The following is a 17497-nucleotide window of genomic DNA, read 5'->3' on the forward strand; positions in this document are numbered from 1 at the left end:
GGTGGATAAAATGGGGCTGTTTCTGCCCACAGTGTCTGTCTCTTCCCTGACACCTCATTTTCCCCTTCCCGCCCCACCCAGGTTTCCCAGAGAGCCCCTGTCCTTAAAAAGTCATAGCTAGTACTTCCTTTGTAGCACTGACCTTACAGGAGACCCCCCAAATTTAATGAGCTGCGTCTGCAAGGGTAATGTGACTTTTACAGCCTGTTGAGGGGCAAAGGGAGATTTGCATAATGTTCCAAGGGGGATTAGGTGGCTGGGGGTTGCCATGGCAACCCCACAGGGATGAATTGAGAATTTTTCCTCCTGGCAGTAGTTGGCCAATGGAGTCTGGGAAGGTGGGGGAGGCGGGCGGGGGTTATCTGAGGGGAGGGACGGGAGGGGTGGGAGGGAGAGGAGGGGGGTTGGCGGCGCCTGAGATGAATGGGCAGTGTTGGGGGAAGGTGTAATCTGAAAAGGCTTTCCCTGTTCCATCTACACAAGCAAGCTCTTTGAGGGCTGTTCCCTGGAGTTGGGGTGGGAGGCAAGCAGAGTTTAATGTGTTTGGGAACCAAGAAATTAAAGTGAACAAATATTTAAAGATTATTGGATCTTGTTAACAGGAAGCCCGGTGGATGGAAACTGAGAGTCTGAGAAATGAAAGTCTCGAGTCTTAGAGCCCGAGAGGCCCCTGGCTGTCATCTTTCCAGGCCCCTCCCAGGGAGTGGTGTCCACCTCGTGTCGCTGCTGGGTTGCCATTGAATGCCCCCAGGACGGGGCACTCACTCGCCACCTGATTCATTTCTGAGAGCTCTGATTATGATCTTGGGCCCAGATCTGCCTCCTTCATGGCCTGAAAGCTGAGACCCTAGTGCGGGACATCCCTGGGGTGGGAAGGCAGGTCTCTGGACTTGGTGTTGCCAACTCACCCCAGGGTCAGTGGCCTAGACGCTTCCTCTGTCCCCCCCCCCACACCACGCCCCGCCTCCTCGCTCAGCCTCACTATTCCCAACTCCCCTACTCCCTGGACTCTGGGCAGAAAGTGTCTGAGATTTCTGGTGGGCACAGGGAAGGAAGGCGGGACTCCTTCAGGGGAGCCCACGGGAGGGACACGTCACAGCTCGGCCCTCTGACTCCCTTGCCTTTCATGCCCTAGCTGGGCAAGGGCGAGTGTGTCAAATCTTCGCTGCCATCCTCACCCTGTGTGAAGGTCACGGGCCCGTGTCACAGGCCGGCCCCAGCCATCGCCCCGCTTCTTCCCCCGGGAGACGGGTCCGCAGGGTCACGGCAGGGCCGGGCCTTTCCTTGTTCCATCCCTCTCAGCATAAAGAATTCAGCAGGCTTCCTCAGAAGCATAAATATTTAATGGCGGTGTAGTTATATATAATTTGATCAATATGTCAGTGCTAAAAGGGCCTTTAAGGAGGCTCACCTATCACCGAGCGACCTGCGATGTAAGCCTCCCCAGCCCCTCTAGGAGCAGGGGTCATTATCTCTCTGGCTGCTAAGTGGATCATTTGCTTGCCCCCTTCAGAAGGACACCGTGGAGCCTGCGCGTGGCGGGGCTGGAGCGGGGCCTGGGAGCCCCCTGCCTGTTTTTGCTGGAGGCTCTGCCCTTCCCTGTCCGTGGACTCCCCCCCTCACCGGCTATAAAACCCCCACTTGCTTTATTTCCGTGTTCTCCGAGCTAGGTACGAGGAGAAACTGCCTGGCAGGAAATTCCATCTTTTAGTCTGATAATTGAGGGCCTATCAGTTTAGAATTGCCTAGGAAATGCAGTGGGGTATTTTGAGTTAAAATTGCCCGGACGCATTGTTCTGGAATCTTCCGACATTTGATTGCCGGCTGGTGGTGGTGCCCGGCTGCTGGAGCTTCCTCCTTTTGCTCAGACCCCACCCTCTCCCTTGGATTTTCATTCAAGATGAGGCTGATTCACTTTGAACACCCCAGGACCTGAGTCAGAGAATTAGGTAAAGACCTGACTAAAATTCGAGAGCCCCAGAGGAGACGAAGTACCCACATGTGCTTCAGGAGGAGCAGCCCGAGGCCGGCCACCAGGATGTGACTCTCCAGAGGTCACATGGCACGGCAGACGGAGCTGGGTGGAGAACCACCATTTCCACGTGGCTTCGCGTGTAACTTGCCTCTCACGGGGGTGCCTTCTCCTCGCCGCGTTTTCCTTGCGCACGTCTGCAGACTCCCTGCACGCTGCTCTCCCCAAGATGCTGTGCTGACTGTCCCAGGAAGAAACCCTTGTTTGAGAAGTGGAAGCAGGAACCCAGCAGCACCCCCTTGGCTGTCATCTCACAGGCATGGAACTGCGGTTACTTCCCACGGAATGAAGCACCTTGAAGGGCCCTTGCCTGGCCGTCTTCAGCTCCTTGTGAGTCACAGAAAGAGCCTGGACAGCAGCTGCTCGACACTTACGGATGGGACATCCCTGCTCTGGCCTGCTCTGTGCCTGTCATGTGCATTTCTGCTGATGGACACATTTGAACCGTCTGGGCCATGAAGACTGGTCCTCGGGACCGAGCCCCAGCTGGCCTCAGCGTAGCCCGCCACAGGCATCCACCCTCGTCTCGACGTGGCGTGCCTCTCCTCTGCCCGCCCTTTGAGCTCATGCTCTGCTCTGCTGTGCTGAGCTTTCTGGGGGAACTGACGCGCCGCAGAGCAGCTCGGGAACGTTCAGCAGTCTCCGGCTCCCAGTGATGCCTCCCGGGTCTTATAAGTTGTCCAATGCGTCCCTCTGTTTTGCAGACAGCAACATGGACGCCCAGAGGAGGGAAGGGACTTGCCCAGAGCCGCACAAGCCAGGTTGGAGGCAGAGCTGGGAGTAGAAGCCGGGCGTTTCTGTGTGTCTTGGGGTCACAACATGCTGTTTAGCGTGGCTGGGTTTCTCCCTCTCCTTGTTTTTATTTGGCTGAGGTTAGAAAGAAGTGTGCATTTTCAAGAACCCATCAGTACAGACGATGGGGCAGTTTAGAACTGAATACCGGAGAGACGGTCTTGTGGAAGAGGCTGGCAGCTGTGTCTTAAGCAGTTAAATTTAAAAACAAAAAAAAAAAGCTGAAGACTGGGTGCAGAAAACCAGGAGCAGGAGGCCGCTGGGGGTGTGGACCCAGAGCAGATTCCGTCTCCTTTCCTTCAGTGTCCCGCGCCAAATGTGAGCGCCAGAGCCTTGCTGGAGCAGTGTGCTTTGAGAAGGCTCGAGTACCCTCCGCTTACGGCAGGTGTTTTCGAGGTCCCGCTTTAATGAGGAGATGAGGAGATGGTCGTGTGAATGGGAGTTACCAAGGCAAGTTGAGCAGATTGAGAAAGGACATGAGCACCTACCCCCCCCCGTCTTGTGTTCCGTCACTTATTTGCCTGACAATCTTGACAGAGACTCGGGGCAGGTGTCACTCCCAGCTCCCAGTCGGGAGCGCAGATTCTGGATTTCACAAGATCTCTGTGCCCGTTTCTTCTCTGAGCTGCTTCTCTGCCTGTGTCTGGTAGATTAGTTCCTTCTGAGGAACACTGTTTTTCCACCAGCAAAGCTGCCTTCTTTGAACCACACTTGAAAGGAAACTTTCAAAGGCAGTACCAGGCTCCCCAAACACCTTTCTCCAGAGGAAGCTGTTCTTCCGCCACGCGGCACCCACCCCCTCCCAGGCTCTCGGCTGAGGATCTGGCTCAAAGGCAGTGGCTCTGCGGGACCAGGACGGAGGCGAGGCTGGAGGTCTGCCCTGGGAGCCCAGCCGCCTCATGGAGAACACGGGGCCCAGGATTGCCGAAAGGGGTTTTCCAGTCTGGGATGTGTGACCTGTCCCACGTCTTGATTGGTTTTTTCCTTTCCTTTCTTGGAGCCGATGTTTACAGCTCGCTTGAGTTGGATCAGATGCTGTTTTAACAGCTGTTCTAATCGGATATGCTGTCAATGATTAACCCTGATGATAGTTTTTCTTTCAAAAATACTTCTCTCAAAATGTCGGAATTTGGCTTCTTGGCAGGAAGCTGTTCGTGCAGTTGCTTAGTTGCCGAGTGTCAGTTTCCTCGTCTGAAAGCTGGAGATTTGTGAGAAGTGCCTCCCCGCTGGGGGCTGTGAGCTCACCCATGACGTGCCGGGAGCCGCTGCTCAGGGGACGTTGGCCGCTACTATTACCGTTGTTGAGAGCAGTTCTGTCTGGCCAACTTTCTGTTTGCAGGAGCTTCCCCTCCTGCAGTCCCCCCCCCCCTCAAAAAGTCAACATTAAAAAAAGAGAGTCGCTCAGTGAACAGTTTTCCTGTTCGTTCTCTGATGCACCGGCGTGCGCCTAGCCCGTCCTGTGGGTTGGATGGTCTACGCAGAGAAGACGAAGGCGCAGTTCCTGCTCCCGTGTGCTGGGGAGACGGGGTGGGGGGGGGTGTGCTGCTCCTCAGCAGGTGGTGGCCCAGTCTCAGCTGGAGGGACGGGACGTGCACCCCCTCTTCCCCCCAGAAAAACACCCCAGACCCAGGGACAGGGACCAGGTGTGACACCACCCCATCCCCTCTGCCCGCCCCCAGCCCTGTGCAGCCAGAGTCCTCCCTGCCACTCCGCGGCGGTGCTGTTCATTGAGTCTGGGCCCCAGGAGAGAGCCTGAAGGCTGGTAGCCCAGGCTTCTGGAACATTCCAGATCGGTGTGGAGCTCTTCTGCTGGCTCTTGGTTGATGTTCGTGGTTTTGGGAGGCCAGAACTGCCTTCAGGGGGTGGAAGGATGAGATGAGAGGGAACTTGCCCTGCGCCCCCCCACAGCAGCGGCCACCTGGTGGCCTGGATGCCTGCTGAGCCTTGAGCCAGGCAGGGCTCCATGAAACCCCAGCAGGTCCCTTTCCCTCGTAACCAGCAGGTGCTGGGCTCTGGCCCAGGCCCTGCAGAAGAGATCCCGGCCGGGGGCAGCTTGTGGCCACGTGTTTGCTAAAAGACGTGGGGGAGAGGAAGGTTGGCTACTTTTTGTTTTCTCCTTTACCCTCCAAGAGCCTGACACTTGTGCTGTTTGCTGGAGGAAGTCGACAACTGCTGGGACTCTCTTAGAACCAGCCACCCCAGAGCCGGAGGGGCTTGCCGTTGTGGGTCAGAGTGACCAGGAAGGCTCCGAGCCTGCCGCCTGCCCTCCTGGCTGGGGAGGGGGCGGCAGCCAGGGGCCCACCAGGTGGCTCGTGGCTGGTCCGGCTTGACCACTACCTCGCCCTGTCACAGAGGACTCGGGCTGCCGCCCCGCCTCCCGGGTGTACGTCAGCCCTCAGCCCACCGCTGCCCCTCCCACCCTGGGGCAGACCCAGCCCCCACGGCTGGGGGCACTGCTGTGTGAAGCCTCAAGAAGTAAAGGCGGGGGGCCGGTGAGAGGCTTGGCTCAACGTTTCCTGGGCACCTGCTTTGTTCCAGGCACTTCCCTGCTGGTCATTTGAGGGGAGAGGCCTTGGACCCATGAGCTTCCTAAGCAGTAAGAATAGTTTAGTTTATTCTCTTTGCTTTTTGTTTTTAGTAAAGCTTCCTCTCCTTACTTGGCGCGTAAACACGTGGCGGTTGAGTGACTGTGTTCTCCACACAGGCTGGGACTGAGCCGACTGTTCCTAGAGCTGACGTGGACAGCCCTGACTCTTCGGTTCCGTTCCCTTCCCCGCCGTCAGTTACCTGGGGGGAGGGGAAAGTGAACAGACTTGAGAAAGGACCCTGTTCTGGAGCAGAACTCTTCCTTCCCGCTTACTTAGATTAATAGCTTGCAAAGCAATTACTTCGTAATCTTCCCAGGTTCCTTGCAGTATGAACGACAGGCCTCCGTCCAGTGGGCAGAGGCCGGGGTGCTGCTGAAAACCCTGCGGTGCACAGAACAGCCCCACGCGGGGAAGAGTTACCCGGCCCCGAGTCAGTAGCACTGATGCTGACAAGCCCCGCCTTACAGTGTCCTTGCCAGACTGCACCCCAGACATGCAGACGGGAGGCCCACGGGCCCCAACCAGGGCGGACACCCTCTCTCCCCTGGAAGTCTGGAAACGTAGGGATGGTTATCAGCACTCGGTTGCTCTTGGATACGAGGGACAGTCCTTTGCACCAAAGACTTGTTTTACCCCAGATGCCCACCGTGGGAAACACTGGCCCTGTTCCTGGGGAGCCAGAGTGTTCCAGGAGAGAGGAGGGGTCCCTGATCCCCAGCCAGGAGCCCCCGACGCCACGGACAGGCTTTCTGTCGGAGCCTGCACTGCAGCCGGCGGCCCTGAACCAGAGGCGTCCTCACTAGTGGCTGGGGGGAGGTGGGGGTGCTGGCCCCAGGAATTCTCCTGAGGTCCAGGGTCTGTCTGTAGGCCTTCAGACAGCATTGTTTTAATTTTAAGCGCACAAGGATTTCTCATCCAGAATCGTTTGACATGCAGATGATCACAGATTTTTAAAGGCTGTTGTCATGGTTTTGTCTCTGAAAGATTGCTATGTGCTGACAAGAGCTTTGAAGCCAGCTCTGGGACCTCAGTCCTGGCGGCCTCGGGATTTAGAATGAGATAAGAGAAGCAATTCTGAGACTTGTCTGCCAGTGGTCCATGGCCTTTCTGTCTGGACTCGGTTAACCGTGTAACCTCGCTCTTTCTCTCTCTCTCTCTCTTTTAAGACCATTCTTCATCTGAGATGGCTTACACAGAACATGGTGGCAATGCAGTTGAGGCTCTTCTGGATGTGATCTTGCCTGGGGTGTTTGGGGTGGGCAGACAACTGATCTGTCTTTTGACTGTCAACTTATGTGAGGGGCCAGGGATCCACTGAGTTATGTCCTGAGCAGTATCTTAGGGAAGGCAAATGAAAAACTAAAGTGTTACCCTAAAAAAAATGAAGGGTTAACGAGGAGATGGACTTTGGGCTGGACAGCACACACAAGGGCGAGGGATTGGTCCGGTGGGGGAGAGGCAGCCGTGAAAAGTGGGGGGCGAGGGAGACCCTCTAAGCCCCTCATCACTGCGTGAGTCTGGTCCCGGGGAGCCCTTTGGCACGTGTGGCTGGTGGCCTCCCATCACCTGATTGGTCTGGGAGCCTGAGCGCCGGTCTCGCTGTCGCCCTTGGGCCTCTGGGCCGAGCGGCCCCTTCTCACCGCCCTGCGCTTCTCTGCTGTGGTGGGTCTCACCGCACTGTGCGCTGAGGGGCTGGAGCTTGCTTTATTTTGCTTTGTTTTGATCAGGGTTTCCACCCAGAGGAGGCGAACGGTACCCTGAAGCGAACACAGCCCGCCTCTGATAGGAGATCAGAGCGCCCTGAAACGTGGGCAGCCTGGCTGGAGGGCGGTGGAAGGGATCTCTCCAGGCTGTGGACTACAGCGAGGCCTCTGCGGGAGGCCCGCCGAGGGTGGGAGGGTGGAGCCCATCGAGGGTCTGTGGTTCGGGGGGTTTGTCCTTCCACCGTCTGCATTCTGGGGAGTTGATTTATTTGCCTGAGCCTCACGCGGGCTCTTCTCTTTTGCAGACAGAGATTGCGAAGAGACTGAACACGATTTTAGCACAGATCATGCCTTTCCTGTCCCAGGAGGTAAGACCTTCTTTTACTGGGTCCTTTCTTTCCAGAGCAGCCCAGTGGCTGCCCAACTCTGACCGGAGCCCCGGCCCCTGTCCATTCACGTGGACTGAAGTTGACAGCCTGGGGGTTTACAGAACTTTCTCCGGCGCGTCAGAGGGGCCACTCGTTCCTTCTTCCCATGGAATCAGTTCTCTGGAGCTGCTGGAGACCTGAGAGGAGGGCCCTGGCCTGTGACAGGGCTTTTAATGGGCAGTGGGTACTTTTGTGGCCCCTCCAGGCCCCATCTAAACCAGCATCTCCAGCCTATGCTTCCCTGGGCCCCAGCTTCTGCACCTGGAAACATCTAAGAGCAAGGAAGCCTGGCCAGTTGGTGCCAAGGGCCAGAGCATGTGAGGGGCTCCGTTACCCAAAGGGACCCCAGCCCCCAGGACAGGGTGTCCTTGTCAGAGGCACGCCCAAGTTGGTCACATCTTCTAAGCACACTTTCCAAGAGGACCCCTCCCCCCAGCCTGAGGCAGGGCTGGGCCAGTGGGCAGTTGAGAAAACCATCTCTATGGAGGCGCCTTGGTGCAGGGCAGATGGGGGCTGCCCGAGGGGCCTCTTCCGTCCAGCAGAGCTCGGTCCAGCTGTGGCAGGCCCCGCCCTCCAGGCCCCCTCGGTGGCTGGGCCCACCCGGCTCCCTCCTGGAGTCTTGGGTCTCTGAAACGGAGCAGTGACCCACACGTGATTGAGTTCACGAGAAAACAGGTACGGCGCTGTCCTCAAGCTTGCAGCCTTTTAGGAGAGGCAGTTGCCTGTGAAGCAGGCTGAGGGGAATGAATGCAGTAAAAAAAAAATTTTTATTAATAGACTTAATTTTTTAGAGTAGTTTGAGGTTCACGGCAAAACTGAGTGGAAGGCACGGGGGCGTCCCCCGGCCCCCCATCAGCATCCCTCAGCGGAGTGACTGGCGAGCCTGCGGCAACTCGCCGTCACCGCGTCCCGAGCGGCACTGGGGCTCGCCAGGCCGTCTTTCTCTCCCAGACACGTATTTTTTGTTTCCCACTTAGACAGATGTAGGCTGAGCGTGTGTAGATACGTGTGCTTTTCTTCCGAACCCCCTGAATGTCAGCTGCAGAGACGGTGACGGCTCGCGGTGCTCACCGCTCTACCCGTGTCTCCTGAGCACAGGACGTCCTCCTGCAGGCCTGAGCCTTGTCACCGCATTTAGAAAACGAACCATCGTTCAGTAACGTCATCCAGCGTCCAGCTCATTCTCAAAGGCACGGAAGGAAGGGAATTTGTGCAGTGGAGGGAGACGGTTGACCAGCAGCCATCTTTTGGCTCATTTATATCTTAACTTGAAACTATAGGAGGTCTTCGTTACATGCTGGTCGGAAAGGGTTTACAGAAGAAAGTCTCCTGGCCCACCTGTGTCCTGTTCCGGTCAGCGGCCCTCTGCCGCCTCGGGGGCTGTGCCCGCCGCTGTCCTGGGCGGCCCTCCAGGGCCCCTCTGTCGGGGAAGGCGGCCGCCTCTAACCCACGCCCCGTTCCCTCCAGCACCAGCAGCAGGTGGCTCAGGCCGTGGAGCGGGCCAAGCAGGTGACCGTGACGGAGCTGAACGCCATCATCGGGGTACGTGGACTCCCCGGTCTACCTCTCGCCGTGTGTATAGCCCTTTCATTCCTCTCGCTGACCGTAACTGGGGGTGGACCCTGACCTTAGCTGGCCTCGAAGAATGGCAGCCCCAGGGCTCCGGCCTCCCCCACACCTCATGGGCTTGGACCCAGTTAGAGATCTCCCCCATTGGCTCCCCTGTTGCCTCCCACTCCCCGAATTAAAGGGGTGCCCAGCACGCCCCAGTCCACCTCTGCACTCGTCAGCCCCGCCCTCCCCTGGCTTTCGGTGTCTCTGCCATTGAGGCGGGGTGGGCTCCGGGGTCACCTCGGAGGCCCACCCGACGGATTGGGGTGCCCGGCCTCCTCCCTCGCCTCCCCAGGGGTCTGCCCCCTCCCGGGCACAGGTCTGCCCTTCTTTGGCCGCCTGGGATCAGCGCCGTCTCTGCTGTGCTGCTGCTGTGAGCGCGCTGTGGCGTTCGGGGCGGGGCTTGCCGTCTGTGCGCGGGGCAGCCTGGCCGCGTGCTCGCCGTGTGCCTGGGTGGCTTCCAGCCAGGGCACCTGGGTGGGTCTCCCTGACGTCCTAGACGGCCCGTCTCACCCGGGAGCAGAAAAAGGTAACGCAGAGCGCTCTGTGACGCCCACTCCTGGTCTGTCCCCTCGGTGGAAGGAGGAAGCCAGATTTCTCCCCTGAGTGCCCCCGCCTGGCTTGCATCTTGACTGCATTTCTTGGATTCACGTTGCATCTTTCTCCTGCTTGCTGCTTTGGTGTGAGGCTAAGGACGTTCAAGACAAGCAGCTGAGGAGGAACAGTCTTTTTAATGTGGCTTGGGGCAAATCCCTTGGCCTCAGGATGAACCTGTCCACTTTTGGTCCCTGAAACGAAGGGGGTGGGCGAGACCCCTGCTTCCCATTCACCAGTGGCTGAGTGTGCGTGCCCGAGGGGGCTTCCAAATAACAGGAAATCCAGGACCCTCACCCCAGAGTTACTCTCCGCAGGTCTGGGGTGGGGCTGGGACTCTGTGTTTTTCAAGTTTTCCAGATCATTCTGAAGGGTAGTCAGTCTTGGGAAGCAGTGGACTGGTTGGCTGAGGTCCATTCAGCCCTCTGGTTGGTCCTCATTCCTCCTCTGGTTCTTAAGTGGGGTCATTGTTTTGAGGTGGGCCTGAAGGCCCAGAGTGTTCTGCTTGGTGAGATGAATGATGCCTCTGGGCTTGTCGTTCTGGGGCCGAAACCTGGAGGCCTGTATTCTGGTCGTGCCTCTTCCTGTGTGACCTCAGGCAGTTTAAAGGAGGGAGTGGACCAGCTTCTCTCTTCGGGCCAGGAGTGCCAGGAGGGTAGGGTTGGAGTGCCCGAATGATGCTGGCGGATCCTGACCCTCTGACCCGCCATCGGGACCGTGATGCTTATGTGGGCCTGTCCTCTGGTCTCTGTCCCTGGTGTCCGTCCCTGGCGGCTGTGGAATGCTGCTGGGGCAGATGCAGGAGCAGGAGCGTCAGCCTCCTCTGACTCCCACGATGTTGGGGGAGGAGCAGCGAGGAGTCTGGAAGGGGAGGGGAGGGGAGTGGTCGGTTTTTACAGTTTTTAGCAGTTGCGCTGGGAGGCAGAGCCCCCAGGGGTGAACTCACAATACTGTAAAGTTTGAGTTCTCCTCAGAGACCATCTAACCCCAGGGTTCTTCAGCCCCAGGGCTGGTGAACTTAGAGGCCAGGTACCTGGTTAGGATGCGTGGGGGGTGTTCAGCCACAGCCCTGGCCTCCACCCTCGGGACGCCTGTGGCTCCCCCCACACACACTCAGTGTGACGCCGACATGTCTCCAGACATTGCCCAGTGTCCTGGCATTGGGGGGGCACACAGAGTGGCTCGTGGTGGAGAACCGCCAATGTGACCCACGCCTGGGCCTTACAGAGACGGGAGGTGACTCAAGGGTGGTCGCACGCTGTGCAGGCCAGAGGCCCGGGGCTGCCTTTCGGCTCAGGCTCTTCTCCCCCGCTTTCCGTCCAGTCCAGGCCTGGTGTGGCGCTGTGTCTTCCTCGGTGACCAGCACGCAGCCTGGTGGCTCTGCTGCCGGGGTGGAAGGGGCCGCAGGGGTGGGTGGCACAGCGTGAGCTCTGTCCCCTGAAATTCCTCCTCTTCTGGCTGCTCGCCCCCCCCCCCGCCCCCACCACCTGCTTTCCGGGCCAAGCCTTCCCATCCCTGCCGTGGCCGCAGTGGGGTCCCCCTCCCCCTCTGCCCCCTGCTTTTGGAATGAAAACCTCTTATGAAAATTATTTTTTCTAAGTTCTAAGAGAAGCGTGGAATTGGGGAGGAGGCGCTGCTTGGATGAGCTCCGCGTCCATCAGGTCGTATTTAGGGAGCTACACGTTAGGTCAAGGCAGCTCCAGGCAGATATTGGAATTCAATTAAAGCCCACGAGTGGGGCCTGTGACCCCCATTTTCAGGGTAATTGCTTCTCCAGCTCTGAGCGAACGCCACCATCACCCCGTCATTAAGCAGCTGCCGTCTAATCGCTGCGCCTGACAGAGCCTCACACGGCAGGAATCACGGGGACGTGGAGGCAGGCTCGCGCGGGGAGCCCCGACTCCATCCAGCGGAGGAGGAAGGAGAGGGGAGAGTGGGCCGGCTCCTGGGCCGACCTGGGAAAGTGACGGGAGGAGGGTGGCGGGGAGCCGGAGTCCTGCCCCAACAGTGAAGGGCAGGGGACGGCCTGGAGGCTCTTAGAGCAGCTAAGAATGGCTGTCCCCAGGGCCCTGTCAGACCTGCTGCTCTAGGGGAGGAGCTGCCTGGCCCCCTGGACTGGGAGTTAGGGCCTTGGCTCTGGAAATGCTTGGACAGCTTCATGAAGTTTAACCCCACTCGTGACCCTGAGAAGAGGAGCTCTCAGTCAGGGGACAGAGACGTCAGGTGTGATGCTCACTACCCAGCGACACGGATGTGGCTGGTGAGAGCCCCCCGCCAGCCTCTCCTTGGAGTGGCCGTACCTTCTGAGCCCAGGACGCGGGCACTCGGCGCATGTGAGGAGGACAGGGACACGCGTGTGCCCCACAGGGCCGCTCTCTCACAGGCTGCTGTTCTGGCGAGAAAGGTCAAGGGAGTGAGCCTCGTGAGTGGGCTTGCTTCCAGACTCCTCGCCCCTCTCCGGGGTGGGGGAGGCCGGGCGCGGTTGCTGACGCCGCTTCCTGCCGTGGGCGAGAAGTCCTGGCGTGGGAGAGAATGGTGGGAGTGGGGGACAGGCAGCTGCCGGGTGGTGAGCCAGGGCCCTCCTCGGACAGTGGACTTGATTCCATTTCTCCCCAGTTGGAAACACTGTCACCCTCCCACTCAGGTGTCACTCTGTTTCTGCACGTGGTCCTCTAAAGTCAGAGATGCGTCACAGGGCTAGACATGCAGCCTGGGGCTGGCTGGGCCCAGCCGGCAGAGGGGCCGAGGCTGTGACCTGGGCATGGAGGCGGTGGCCCCTTGCCCCCCTGCAGAGGAACTTTCACTCTGTCACAGTCAAGACCGTCGGTAGCAGGTCCTTTGCCCAATGAGCCCTGGCATCTGTTCTCGCCCCGAGAGGGAGGCCTTGGAGGTCGGCTGAGTGTCCCTGCTTCCTGGAGCCTGCTGGGCCGCTCCTGCCGGCGTCTTTGCCCAAAGCAGCCCTCGGGGGGATTTCTGGCTGTGCAGGGGGTGCTCCTGTCCTTGAAGATGAGGGGTACGTGGAGGTCACCTTCCCTCTGGCAAAGAGGACAGTTCTGCATGACGTGCCGCACGGAAAACTGCCCTCTCTGCCACGGAAGCTCCGCAGCTTTGAAAGCCACTGTTTTCTAAACCCCCACCACAGCTACGGCCTTGCTCCGAGTCTGTGATGCTGGCTCACGGTTCCCCATCGGGAGCAGCAGGGCGCCCCACTGATGCTCCTTGTCCCAGCAAACTGAGCTGCGTCTCGCTGGGGCTTGGAGAGGAGGCTCGGATGTGGGAGGTGGACGGCTTTTGGACAGAGCCGCTCTGCTGACTGACTTCCCAGCCTCTCCTTGTCCACCTTTTCCAACATTCTCACCTGTTCACCCAGCAAATGTGTACTGAGCACACGTGCCAGGCGCCGCTCAAGGTGCTGGGTGGGTAAAACAAGGTCCCTCCCCGGAAGCCACGAGTTGCCGAGCATCACAGAAAGATGGGAGAAATGGCTCCGTCTGTGGTCCTCTCACAGTCTTGCCGGTGCTCGCTAAGCACCGACGCTGCCTATATGCGCAGTAACATGCGTGAGCCTTACGCAGCCCGAAGAGGTGGGCTGCGCCCTGAGGAAACTGAGGCTCAGAGAGGTCCACTGACGCATCTGAGGTCTCGCTGCTGGTAGAAGACAGAGCAGGACGTCATCCCTGGCCAGCCCGGCTCGAGTCTGCGCTGGTAGGCCTCCCAGGAGGGAGGAGCCGGTTCCCACCAGCATGATGGGGCGCTTGACCTGGGCGAGACTGAACCTAGAAGGCTGGGCAAGAGGGCGGAATCGCGTGCTTGCAATTATTCAACGGCGTCTTCCCATAGGCACCAATCTTCAATAAGCTCTTTCTCTAAAAACAGGATTGTGGGAGGAGGCTGCCGTGCACCCAGGCAGCAAAGCTGCTTTGAAGCTGCCCACCCTCTTCCTTTCTATTCCTCTCGTGGTCTTACTGGCCAGGCCCTGTAAAAAGTGGGTTCAATGATATACCTCAGTCCTTGCTTTCTGGGATTTGACTAAATAGTTAACACTGGTGGGATTAAAGGACCTACCAGCAATTGTTTGAAACCACACGGTCCCCAGTGGACTCTTAAAACCTGGGCCTCCAGATAAGGCCGGATGGCCCAGCCACACCGAGGATGCCATGTCGCCAGTGAAGGGACATGTACATTTGTTCAGAATACTCGTAACCTTCCTGCTGTACAAGTGGATTTTAATTTAGCAAGAGCCCATTTGTTCAGAAGCATGTAAACTTTATAAAGGAAACCTGGACAGATTAACAGTGGACACTTCTGGGGAGCAGGTGGACGGGTAATGTTGTTAGAAAAACTGTTCAGTCTACACTTATTTTTGATATTTTTCTGACAATGAGTATGTGGAGTTTTGTTTTTGTTTTTGTTTTTAGTAAGATATAGAAGTTACATTTTCTCTAGAAGGAAGAGGTGGGCGAAATCGGGTGAGCTTGCGTCCCAGACGAGTCTGAGCGCCTGGCTGGGGTGGGCCCGTCCTGCAGGGGTTCCTGGGACACTTGGCTTGGCTTCCGCTCTGGCATCTCAGGGCAGATGTGGGGTCAGGCCGCCCTGGTGCCAGTGCCCACCAGCAGCTTCCATAAATTGCTCATCAGGAGATGTCCCAGGTCCCAGGCGATGGCCACAGGTCCCAGCCTTCCCCCCACCAAACTGAGAAATGAGGCCTCCGGGGCCAGGAATGTGGTGTGGCTGGGGCTGCCTTTACTTTTGGCGGGGGGACACCAGATTGGCAGTTTTGTGGCTTAGTTGGGGGAGAGCAGGGCCTTTGACCCCTGACCTCGAAAACACTTACTGCCTCTTGGAGCCTCACGTCTGTCCAGAGCTGTGGGCCTTCACCTGCGAGTCACGGTCCCCGGCACGGGCGAGCTTAGTTAGATTTTGGCCCTTAGTCACCCCCGCCAGCCTTCTTGCTTCAGGGAGAGGTCTCCTTAGGAACATTCTCTGGATGAGGTTGGCGGCTGACATTTCAGTCCGGATCCCACACTAGTGGTGGGACTTGACTAGTCACTGGCTGCCCACTGCGGCCCCCTGAGCGCCAGTCTGTCCTCTGTAAAATGGGCTCAGTGCCTCCTTTGCCAGGTAGTTGGAAGGGTCACTGACATATGTGGAAAGCACCCAGGCATTCATTCGGGAGCTTCGTGTTTAGTGAACTTCCCTTCCCTCCTCTCGAGCCCGTTGAGAAGAAAGCCGTGTGCGTGCCGAGGCCCCGGCCGTTCTTAAGAAGCCCTCCAGCCCCTGCGAATGCCCTGCGGCCGCGCTTCCTGATGTGGCCTTAGGGGTGATTGCTTTCTCTTGGCTGCTGGTGGGGAACGGGTGGGGTGGGGAAGAAGACCCTGAGGGTGGCGCCAGGTCGGGTCCCGGGCATGTGCGGGGCAGAGCCCTTGACGGGGGGCCACCTTTGCTGGTGGTGTAATGGCGGAGTCAATCCAGGTCTCGGCTGTGGCACAGAGGGTGCCCTGAAAAGCCCCGCGGTAAACGGAAGCTCTTGTTACAAAGCCGCTCCGCGAGCAAGTGCCAGAGCTGGGATTTGCATCTTGGTCTGTCTCGACCCCAAAGCCTCCCTCTTTTCCTTGCCCTGTCGTCCGCGCCGATGTCCGGTGACGTTAGCTCTCGTCCCGCTGGCCCCCGGCGTCTCTTGCTCTCGCGACTCCGCTCCTGGGTCCTGCCCCACCTCTGCAAGACCGGGGGGGAGCTCCTCAGGATTCGGGCGTCTTCCCCAGGGTGCGGGCTCGGGTGGAGGCGCCAGCTGCTAATTGTCTGCAGGCATGTAAGCATGAGCAAAAACTGACTGCCAGCAGCTTGAAAGTGGATCCCCCTCAACAGAGAGGGAGCCCTGATGACTGTGTGGTTTCTGAATGCATGCTTTATTTATCTTGGGCTTGGAAACATACCTTGAGAAATTCTGTCTTGAGACTAGGGTTGGGGAAGAGGTGGAATGTTTGCAATCATAAATCTTGCATCTAAATTGCAGTCCATTAACAGACTTCCTCCGGTCTGACAGCGCATGGACTGAGCTGGGGGCAAAGGTTTGGGGGCATTTTTCCCCTGCCACACCTGGAGGAGTGAGAGGGCTGGCCCCGGCACCGCACCCTCCCTGCTCAGCCGTGCTCACCACCAACTTCATTGCAGCAACAGCAGCTCCAGGCGCAGCACCTCTCCCACGCCACGCACGGCCCCCCGGTCCAGCTGCCGCCCCACCCATCAGGCCTCCAGCCTCCAGGGATCCCCCCAGTGACGGGGAGCAGCTCAGGGCTGCTGGCGCTTGGTGCCCTGGGCAGCCAGGCCCACCTGTCGGTGAAGGACGAGAAGAACCACCATGAGCTGGACCACAGAGGTGCGCCCAGGGTCTGGGGTGAGGGGCAGAGGGCAGGGTGGGGGGTCCTGGAGGCCCCACTGTGAGTGCACACTGCAGATGCTGACACCCGAGGACCAGGAGTTAGCAGAAGACGTGGCACCATCTGTTTAGTTCCTGGTGCATGGAAACCAGAGGCCCGAGTTTGTCCATGCCCACCCCCCAACCCCTAATGTGTACCCATGTCCTCTGCCTGGGACCATTCATCCCAGAGGACCTTCCCATCTTCCCAGCTGCACCCTGCCCATCCTTCCAGGGCCAGCCCCCGCCCCGCTCCCTCAGGAGGCCTTCTTGGCCAGGCTAAGGCCCTTTTCAAATTCCCATAAGAATTTAAGTCCCAAGATGGGGCCTTTTGTTACTGTCGTCTTGTGTCCTGCCCTGGAAAATGTTTTATCCTCAGGATCATTAGTCCTTGAGGACAGAGGCCAGGTTCCTGGGGGTTTACCTTAGCATCTGTGTCTCAGCCACACAGGGTCCTTGGAAAAGGTGCCCAGTTGGCACTGAAGTAAAGGCTTGTCAGTGGACTGTTTGAGAGGGGGGTAGGAATCACGACTGCAGGGAGAGGACGGTAAAGACTGGGAATGAGCGCCTCCCCGACCCTTCGCCCGGCCCTGACCACGAGGACCCAGGAGGCTGCTCTCAGGAAGAAAGGGAAGGACCTGGCTTCCTGGCAGACCCTTTGCAAAAATTGCCGCCTTGTGTGGTCTGCCCTTAGATGTGTGTTTCCAGCTTTATTGAGATGTAATTGACATATACCGTCGTGTAAGTTTAAGGTGCACAACGTGATGATCTGATTTGTCCTTAGATATTGACTAGGCACATGGCCAATGCCTGTGAGCCTGCCCTGGGCGCCGAGGGCCTGGAGTGGCACCATCCTGCCGGGGCTGGGCTATGGGGCAGTAGGAGGTCGTAGGAACTGGAGGCTAAATTTTCTGTCCCTGCAGTAGGATGGTCCTCTTGGCAGAGGAAGAGGACCTCCCCACAGCAGATAGGAGAGTCCGGGGGTGAGTCTTGGCTGGGTGGATAATCAGAGACCTCAACTTCCAGGGGCTTCTTGGCAAAGAAATAGAATGGTGTTCGTTTAAAAAGCACCACTACCAAAAAAAAAAACAACAAAAAAAAACAAAATAAACAATAGTATTCTCAGCTCCCAGATCCCCCGGGTATGTTGCATAGCACGGTCCTTCCCAAGCTTGGTGGCTTTTAAAACCCACTGACCAATAACCTTGCTGGCCTTCTCGGTATGTCAGGGCGAGCTGGGCCACAGCTTCCCCCAACCCCGCTGCACCCGGGACTGGGGGCCATGTGAAGCATTGGAACTGGGGCTGTTAACTTCCAGGCTGAGATGTCACTTG

General features: G+C 58.2%; 1 protein-coding gene across 4 annotated transcripts in view; it reads left to right on the forward strand.

Annotated features, from left to right (window-relative positions):
• TLE3 (TLE family member 3, transcriptional corepressor) overlaps positions 1-17497 on the forward strand; it is a 45494-nt gene that overhangs the window by 12917 nt on the left and 15080 nt on the right. For 3 of the 4 annotated variants that reach the window (XM_031440923.2, XM_064480767.1, XM_064480766.1), the window contains 3 exons: positions 7421-7483; positions 9011-9085; positions 15920-16124. In XM_031440923.2, coding sequence (XP_031296783.2) covers positions 7421-7483; positions 9011-9085; positions 15920-16124 — 343 coding nt within the window. The remainder of the gene's footprint in view (positions 1-7420; positions 7484-9010; positions 9086-15919; positions 16125-17497) is intronic. The other variant, XM_064480768.1, reaches the window with a different exon arrangement.

This window comes from Camelus dromedarius, chromosome 29 (assembly GCF_036321535.1).
Source record: "Camelus dromedarius isolate mCamDro1 chromosome 29, mCamDro1.pat, whole genome shotgun sequence".
NCBI lineage: Eukaryota > Metazoa > Chordata > Mammalia > Artiodactyla > Camelidae > Camelus > Camelus dromedarius.